Genomic DNA, 10130 nt, shown 5'->3' with positions numbered 1-10130 from the left:
AAGCCACTTTTTGTTTGTTTTTTGGCTTCCCTTCCTTCCTTTCTGCTTTCTTCCTTCCCATCCTCCACACCCCCAACTCTCCTTCTTTCTCTTTAAAGGCTAAATATGGAAATTAGTGTTCAAATTAAATATTTCAATTGAATTATGAACAATGTTTTAGACACTCTTAATAATAAAAAATTGTGGCTCAAGTCAAGATGGGCTGTCCTTTGGTTAGAATACCCTAGCCATGCCTTTTTCGCACACAGTTTAGAGATATTATATCATCAGGGGCAGCTATACCTTCTATGTTTCAGACATTGTGTTGAATGCTAAAGAGGTAAAAATGCCAGGCATGAGCCTTGGCCTCAAAGAGGCACAGCAAATAGATGGCATTGGTCCTCTGTGAAAGCCAGACTGGGGTCATAGTTCTTTCTGACCCAGGACTCCAGAGAGTTTTTGCTAATCTATCAGAGAATTGGTATACGAGGTGACATCTATTTGTTATCCCTGGGGGGAAGTCAAAGATTTTTCTGGTAACAAGTCTCGTTCTGACAATCATAATCATGATTATGTCTATAAAGTAAGACCATTTTATATGTATCCTGCTGAAGTTCGATTTTTTGAATGCCATTCTCAGAAGCATAAAACAGAAATAACTAACTTAAAAAAAATTACCTCCACTGCTGCTTTTGCCCTTTCAAATTCTTCTTCTAAGGAGTGGTTCCGAGAAAGTAATGCACTTCCCCAACGATGTTCTTTGGTCAGCCGGGCCTGAAATAAACCAAACACACAGTGTTATAATATTGGAATCACATGATACAAAAATACAAGTATATTTCCTTTTCCCACCTCACTTCCCCAGAGTTTAAGAAGCATCTGTGATTGATGTCATTTTTGGAGTACTTTGCAGGCATGCTGTTGCCCAAACTAGGATGGTGTCAAAATGTGTGTGACCATTCCAACAATGGGTCTCAGCCCTGGTCATACTAAAATCAATGTGCAGGCCCCACCTTCCAAATATCCTACTTTAATTGGTCTGGATCCCAGGCATTGATATTTTAGTAAACCTCCCCAAATGATTCTAATGTTCAGCTAGAATAGAGCATCTCCATTAGAAGGCTATATCCAGGATCTGATATTTGAGCTCTCGGCTTGTTCAATGGACCAGCCTCAGGTAAAAATTTAAAAGCTGCAGAAATGGAAGTGAGGCTTCCAGGCCTTTCTCCTTATGTACATATAACATTCTCACACAGAATTCTCTTTCTTTCACCTTCCCTCTCTTGCACTGTCTTACGTCCCATTTCTCAGGATATTGCTCTCTGTTAAATAATGAGTCATAGATAAAGTCATGTCTGATAAGGCCAACTGCTTTGCCACAATTAAATGTGCTGTGTGATACACATTCTAACTTAGCTAAATGCAAATATTTCCAAAAGACCCCCTCCCCCCAAAGAGTCTGCTGTAATTTTTTTTTTTTTTTTTGTCTTTTTCCGTGTCCGGCAACGGATCGCAACCCTCAGTGTCGCCCCCGTACCGGACCGGGACCGGCAACGGGATCGCAACCCTTGGTGTTGCCCCCGCGCCTCGCTCAGCCAGTGAGCGGGAACCGGTCTGTATGTGGGATCCGAACCCTCGGCGGGAGCGCCTCCGCGCTTCCCAAGCGGTGCACTAGCGCAGTGCGCCACCGGGCCGGCCCGAGTCTGCTGTAATTTAAAAAATGTTATTATTGCTAAACTTTACAAAAAATAAATGTGTTCTTTTTGAAAAAAATTTATCATGGAAAATAGGAGGTGTACCACTAGGCTTTTTTCTTTCCATTTATGTTCCTATTTATGCACTCAGAGTAATATGTATATAGGCACATGTACAGTAATGCGTTTCAAAAATTTTTTGAAATATAAATGGTATGACATTCTGCAACTTACTTCTTTCCACTCAACAATATATCTTGGAGAGTTTCCACATTTACCATGAATAGAGCTGCCTCATTCATTTCCCCAGGGATTTCCTAATAAGGTTACACTGTAGTTTGTTCAGACCCTTCCATGGACATTCAGATAATTTCCAATCTTTCTCCACATGATTATTTGCTTTCTTGTCTAGCTCCCCACTCTACTTCCCTGAGTGTAGGGATTTTGCCTGGTACCGTTTGTGCTCCCTGTACCTAGCACAGGGCCTGACAAGTAACGAGTGCCCATTAGATGTCTAAGGACTGCAGGACTAGGGATTACACTGAGGAGACAGCTGGGTCTTGGGGAGTAGGAGCAGAGGGGCTTGTGAAGTGAAACGTCCACCCACTTTTATTGCAGGGTGGCTGTGGGGTGAGGTGGGGTGGGTGGGTGAATTCTTGGTTCAAGTATCAGATTACTCTATAGTGCGGATGCCCAATCCTGCCTTCCATGGGGATTACTTGAACAGCTCGGGCTCCAACCCAAACCAATTCAATATGCACCTCTGGGGGTGCGGCCTGGGCATTAGATGTTTGAAAAGCCTCTCTGGTGATTTTGGAAAGTGGTCATGCTTGAAAACCATTGCTCTTCACACAGCCCTTACCATCTAGACAGCTCAGCTGATTCTTGTTCATTCTCCACCATCACTGGTTCTGAAGAGGACCCCCCTCTTTTATTATGGCACAATAGTACTACCAGGGCTCACTACATGCCAGATGCTACTTTAAGTACTTTAGATACTATAACTCATTTTGTCCTTTCAACAACCCTACAGGGTAGGTATTATCATTGACTCCATTTTCAAGATGATGACATTGAGAGACAGAGAGCTTAACTAACTTGCCCAAAGTCACACAGCTAGTAAGTGTCAGGGCTGGGGCTTCAGGCCATGCTCACAGCCACGGCACTGTTCTGCCTCCCATGGAAGGCTGTGCCCACCAGGCCATTTTAGGAAGATGCAAAACACAGAAAAGCTGTCCCTGGGGGGTTAGTGCATGGCTGAGGAGTCAATCAAGAAACCCTAATAATATTGTGGACTGAAAAAAATAATGAAATAATTATGATGAACACTTCTGACCATAAACAATATTCTTACACTGTGTTTTGTTTTAATGATCGTGAAAGGTTAATTTATTGATAAAATTTTTTTTGAAATGTTAATTTATGTCTTCTCCTCCCTGTTGTAATACTGCTGTATCACTGGTATCTCTGGGCAGACAGTAGGTGTTCCATGAGTTGTCAATAAATATTAGTTGAAAATACTCTGTCAGTGAATAGACGAGTGAGTGAATTAAAGGTATTTCCTCTTCTCTACCCTCAGAAGGTGTTCTCAGTCAAGGCTTCCTGGCCAATCCAGGAAACTAAGGGGTAGCTCATAGGAGATTGAGAGGGGACTTGTGTTTTCACCCTGGACCTGCAGTGTCAGAGGTCTGTGCTAGCAAAGCCTAACTGTCCTGGCTTGGGGAGAGGGGCATGGCTATAGAATACTCGAGGGGGCTGCCTAGTAAAGGGCAAGGCCTGTGGGCAGCGCAGGAGGGAGGCTGCTGGAGCGGTGTGTGTGGTCAGAAGAGGAAAGAGGTAAAGGTGCTGAGGGCACCTCTGGGCCAGGCTGGGTATCAGCACCTGGCTGCCAGGTGGGCCAGGCTTACTGGTCATGAAGAACAAGTAGCTTCTGTTGTTCTCTGAGCCCTGTGAGAGCTATGACCTCTCAGCCCAAACCATTGACACAGGGAGGGAGACATAAAGTGTAAGTGAGATTGACAATCACATCATCCTGGCAAGTGGGGCCTTAAACCCAAATTTAATAAAAGTAAATTTATTTTAATAGGACATTTCTTGTACTCCAAGGTTGTGAAGTAAATTCATACTCAGTGCAGAAGCAAAAGAACTTATACTTACCCTGGATTCAGTCTAAAAATATCAAGTTTTTGTTTAAAACCAAGAATATCATACTTAATTTTGGAGTAAATGATTAATTCAGCATATCCTAGAATTGAATTAAATAATATTGAGATAGATCTTTGCTCACTAGAGTGGAGAGATAAATCTCAATAGGTTTGTATAAATCATAAGAAATTTATGAGAGGTATATTTTATAAATGATGCTACATGCTTTTACATGTATTTAGTAATAGCATAAACTAATGTCACTTTTGGATTGTGGCTGAATGTTTTTGTTTGGAAATTATATGGTCCCTGGGATTAACACATTGAAAAGAATATAAGGACCTTCTAGTTTAAGAAAGGATTGGTTAGGTTACTTGTAAGTTGAATATTTGCTAACTGCTAACTCTCCCTCTTTACGTCTAGTTTTGATTCAAATTGTGAAATATACAATATTTTTTGGTTTCTAATCTATACACATTACATTTCTCCACTCACACTATTTTGTCTCTGGCAGTGACAAGCCTTTAAAGCACACAGTATTCCCTGCTGGGGGAAGTTAATGTAGTCCTGCTGGAGGGAGGCTGGCAAAAGAGGCTTCCTCGGGTTCTCATTTATTCATCAGAGAAAAAAGAAAAGAAAGCAAATGTTAATAAAAGACATGATTGTGTCCAAGTGGGAAAAGGGGCCCTCACAAGAATGGGTTGCTGTACCTGCCACCTTAACAAGTCATCATGCAGTGCAGAGTCTCCTGTCCTGTCCCACAGTTATTCTCTTTTGGACTCTTTCTGTGAAGGGCAGCGCCCCACATGCAGAGAGGCTGTACCACTGGCACCCCGACCACCTGATTGGAACACAGCGTTTTCTCCCACTGAACCATTTTCTGTGCGCTTTATCCCACACTTGTGAGTTTTCAAGAACTCAACAGATTGTGATGGAGAATAGCTCCCTAATCATCTGCTAGGACATATCTGAGGAACCTAGTAGGTCTTATAAAAGAAAAATATATGCCCAATGTTGAAAAAGGCAAATTGAGGTTGCTTGATTTCTTGATGTCATGCTAGAGCATTTTCTAATAAGACTCTTGACCCTTGTATTAGTTTCCCAGGGCTGCCATAACAAAGTATCACAAACTGGGTGGCTTAAAATGAGAGATTTATTCTCTCAAAATTCTGGAGGCTAGAAGTCCAAAATCAAGGTGCTGGCAGGGCCATGTTCCCTCTGAAGGCTCTAGAGGAAAATCTGTTCCATATTTCTCCCAGTTCTTAGTGGCTTCAGGAGTTCCTTGGTTTATGACCACATCACTACACACTGCCTCCTCCTCTTCTCTCTCAAAGCTGCCTCTGCCTCACTCTTTTAAGGTACATGTGATTGCATTTAGGACCCACCTGGATAGTCAAGGAAAATTTTCTCTCTCAACATCTATAACTTGATCACATCTTTTAGAACATAGGGTAATATTTACAGGTTCTGGGGATTAGGATGTGGATATATCTTTTTAGAGGCCACCTTTTGGTCTATGATAACCCTCATCTGACACTGTTGGGCCACAATATATCTGATTAACAAATACTGTATAAACAAACATGAGTATAAGGTGCAGATGATTTACAACCTTTTAAGATTGATAAGTTGGTAGGATGCTATAACCTGAAAGAGAATTTAACTCCAAAGGTGATATGATCTTATTGTCTTGTAGAAAGTTAACCAATCTTATATCTAACTTGGCAAACTTATTCTGGCCTTTCTTTCCCAACTGGCTATATAAAGCTCTGTTTCTCAATGCCTTGTTTTAGAAACCAACTCTTTTGTCTTCCTGCTGTTTCTTTCTTTAATGATATAAGCAAACAAATAAATTTTTAAAATGTGAAAACATTGTAAGAAATAAACTTTGTGAGAAATTGACAAAAATACAAATAAAGAGAAAGATACCCTGTGTTCATGGTTTGGAAGAATTGATACTGTTAAAATGTCCTTACTACCCAAAACTGTCTACAGATTCAATGCAATTCCTGTCAAAATTCCAATGACATTCTTCACAGAAATAGAAAAATATCCTAAAGTTAGTACAGAACCAGAAAAGGCCCAGAACAGCTGAAGCAATCTTGAGCAAAAAGAACTAAACTGTAGGCATCACACTACCTGACTTCAAAATATACTACAAAGCTATAGTAATCAAACAGCATGGCACCAGGATAAAAACAGACACATAGAATAAAGGAACAGAATAGAGATCTGAGAAATAAATCCATGCATTTATGGTCAATTGATTATTGACAAAGATACCAAGAACACACAATGGGGAAAAGGACAGTCTCTTTAATAAATCGTCTTGGGAAAACTGGATATCCATATGCAGAAGAGTGAAACGAGACTCTTACCTCACACCATATACAAAAAATCCACTCAAAGTGGGTGAAAGACTTAAATATAAAACCTGAAACTGTAAAACTACTAGAAGAAAACATGGAGGAAAAGCTCCATGACATTGATCTGGGCAATGATTTTTTTGGATATAACCCTAAAAGCACAGGCAATGAAAGCAAAAATAGACAAACGAGATTACATCAAACTAAATTGGCTTTGCACAGCAAAAAAAAAAGCCAGAAAGGGAGTAAAGAGACAACTTATGCAATGGGAGAAAATATTTGCAAACCATACATCTGAAAAGAGGTTAATATCCAAAATATATAGGGAACTCAAACAACTCAATAGCAGGGAAACAAATAATTTGATTAAAAAATGGGCAAAGGACCTGAATAGATGTTTCTCAAAAGAGGACATACAAATGGCCAATAGATACATGAAAAAATGTGCAACATCACTAATCATCAGGGAAATGCAAACTAAAACCACAACGAGATATCACCTTTTACCTGTTAGAATGACTATTATCAAAAAGATGAAATATAAATGTGTTGGAAAGGATGTGGAGAAGAGGGAATCCTTGTATAGTGTTGGCGGGTGTATAAATTAGTACAACCATTATGGAAAACAGTATGGAGGTTTCTCAAAATATCAAAAATAGAGCTATCATGTGATCCAGCAATACTATTACTGGGTATGTAGCCAAAGGAAATGAAATCAGTATGTCAAAGAGATATCTGCACTCCCATGTTCATTGGAGAATTATTCACAGTAGCCGAGGTATGTAATCAACCTAAGCATCCATCAATGGATGAATGGACAAAGAAAAGGTGGTGTATATACACACTTCATTACTACTCAGCCTTAAAACAGAAGGAGATCTTGTCATTTGTGACAGCATGGATGAATCTGGAGAGCATTATGTTAAGTGAAATGAAATAGGCACAGAAAGACAAATCACACGATCTCACTTATACAGTATGTGGAATCTAAGAAAGTTGAACTCACAGAAAGAGAGAGTAGAATGGTCATTATCAGGGGCTGGGAAAGGGTTTGGGGAGTTGTTGGCTAAAGCATATAAAATTTCAGTTAGATAGGAGGAATAAGTACAAGAGATCTTTTGTACAACATGGTGACCATAGTTAATAGCAATGTATTGTAGTTGAAAATTGCTGAGGGTGGATTTTAAGTGTTTGCACCACAAAAAATACTAAGTATGTGAGGTCATGCATATGTTAATTAGCTCAACTGAACCATTCCATAATGTATACATATTTCAAAACATCATGTTGTACACAATAAATATATATAATTTTATTTGTCAAATAAAAAATAAATTAAAAAAAGAAATAAGCTTTGTGCATTTATATAATGTCATGAATGACCTATGAAGAGCGTTAGAAGAAATAGAAAGCCCTAGTATTTTTGTCCCAAGGCACTTCCTTTTATTAGAAGGCACTATTCACCAGTGAAATATGATCCGCTTTTCCTGTCACTGGCTTCTTCCCTTCATCGGTGTCTCACGACCCAGCTCGATTATGAATCATAGAATGCAAAGGGCACCATACATCAGGAAGAGGCAAAATTTCTCTCTCAGGATTCTAGGCTTACAGTTCAAATTCTCTTGACCACTTAAAACAGCAAGTGCAAATAGAATATTACTGTGCAGATGAAATTTTGATAGTACAATCACTATTCAGGGAAGTGCTATTTTCCACCCTGTTAGAAAGTCCTTAGGTGATTATTAAGACAAATGTTATCTACCTCACATTTTGAAACTATTTATTTTGCTCACGGAAGCATAAGATAAATGCAATGAAACCTATTTTCCACCCTGTTAGAAAGTCCTTAGGTGATTATTAAGACAAATGTTATCTACCTCACGTTTTGAAACTATTTATTTTGCTCACGGAAGCATAAGATAAATGCAATGAAACAGAGGTAATACCGAATGTAAACAGAGGCAGTTTTCAAACTGAGATTTAGTATGCAGTTAAAGATTCTTTCTGCATCTTAGCAGTGTGTCTAGACATGCTGGTTTAGGACTGAAGATAAAATACAGATTGTAACACATGATAAAGATCAGACTTCCTTTCAACCAAGACATTTTTTAAACATCTAATTTCATCATAGACAAAAACTGTAATATGGGCAAACAAACAAGTAATGATTGTAAACTGTGGATATTGCCTGGTACTTAAATAGAGATATGGTAAACAAAACAATTACACTCGTAAGTTAGAGTGGTGGCTGTTTTGATAGCATAGCTACACCAGTAGTTTTGAAACTTTAGCGGGGCATCAGAATCACCTGGAAGGGCTTGTTAAAATGCAGATTTCTGGGCCCCAACTCTAGGTTTTCTGCTTCAGTAGAGCTGGGGTGGAGCCTAAGAACCTGCATTTCTAACAAGTTCCCTTGTGGTAGTGATACTGCTGGGCCAGGGACTGCACAAAGAACCCTTGATCTAGATATTGTCATCATGTGAATTTAGGTAAAACTGTGGAGTTCACAAACGTTGCTCTAATGTGGGCATTTATTTTCTTTTTTGCATGATTATGAAAAATGCTCCACAGCTATAACAACCTTCTGGAAATACCATTGCTTTAAAAACAAAGCATTTTTATTGGTTTAAGCTAATTGGATTTTAGGGCATTACACTCTGAGAAGAAAGCATTTAGTTCTCCCAGCTGTTGGTTGTTCTGAATGATAAGTACTACGTAAAGGGAGAGAAGAAATTAAACTCTTTAAAAGGAATATTGTGTTTTGTTCTCTTTATTCAAAATTATAATTGCGACCAAAATTATGATTTAAAACTTACTGTATTTGTGGCTATCGTTGTCCTAGCATAGTTCTAACCACTATGACAGTCACTTATAGCTTCTCATACAATTGTCTTTACATTATTGCTAGAGATCTCCCACCAAAACACATTTAAAAAGCTCAGTATTCTTTAAAAAGAAATTAAAGGGGAAAAAGGAATCTGCTTCACTGTAGAAAAGGAAAATATAACTAGTAGACCTTGGGTGACAGTGTAACATGATCACTAAAAACACAGTTTCTGGAATCAGACTGCCTGAGGCCAAATCCTAGTTTACCATTTACAACTAGCTGGTGATTCTGGACAAGTTACTTAATCTCTGTATTCTTATCTGCAAAGTGTTTATTCACCTATTGCGTTCCTATAAGAATTGAGTGCAAAAATTAATGTAAACACACATACATAGTACATAGTAAGTGCTCTATAAAACTTTGTTTTTGTTATTATCTTTCTGGTTAGTGCTTATCAGATTTGACTAGCAAATCATTAAAAAACATCTGTGTCTGGAGCAATTTGTTTAGTGGTTGATGGAGTGATGATGATTAGATTTTAATACTTGAACAGATAATTTAAACATTTGCCTCACTGAAATATTCAAGATTCTTTTTTCCTTTCAGTCAACAGACATTTATCATTGAAGATACATACAAAAACCTGTGCCTTATGTGTCAAGAGCAAATTTCTAGAGCTTTGTGCAAAGTGTAGCAGCATATGGTCTCCATCTCCAACCAACTATGAAATTCTGTGTTGTAGAACATCATGGCGAAAAAGTGCTGATTTTGGAAAGAGATGAATATTCTATTATCAGGCATAACCAAAAACTACTATCGAAGCCAGTTTCAAAAATGATCAAGAATAAAATTTTGTCTACTTTTTCTGTAGACAGATAGCCCTTTAATTAACTATCATTAACCACCATTTAATTAACTACCACTGTAAAATTTGACAAGGATTGTTGTTTTCCCTGTTTGTTAGCATCCCCTTAATTTTTTTACTTTAACAAATATTTTTTGAGAACCTACTATATACAGATTTCCTACTATACTGAACATGATTTTTCAGATTTCTTTCCTTTATTCCTGCCTTGTTTTCTTTATTCCTTCTTTCCATCTTTGCTTCTTTTCTTCCTC

At 38.4% G+C, this 10130-nt stretch overlaps 1 protein-coding gene across 1 annotated transcript in view; it reads right to left on the bottom strand.

The window, feature by feature from the left end:
- The window catches only part of PEX5L (peroxisomal biogenesis factor 5-like), a 102681-nt gene that overhangs the window by 55193 nt on the left and 37358 nt on the right, over positions 1-10130 (bottom strand). The window contains exon 6 of the mRNA XM_008568104.1: positions 658-753. Coding sequence (XP_008566326.1) covers positions 658-753 — 96 coding nt within the window. The remainder of the gene's footprint in view (positions 1-657; positions 754-10130) is intronic.

Source organism: Galeopterus variegatus, unplaced genomic scaffold, assembly GCF_000696425.1.
Source record: "Galeopterus variegatus unplaced genomic scaffold, G_variegatus-3.0.2 Scaffold374, whole genome shotgun sequence".
Taxonomy (NCBI): Eukaryota; Metazoa; Chordata; class Mammalia; order Dermoptera; family Cynocephalidae; genus Galeopterus; species Galeopterus variegatus.
Note: the sequence above shows the minus strand (reverse complement) of the source record. Positions and strands in the feature narration are given on the sequence as shown.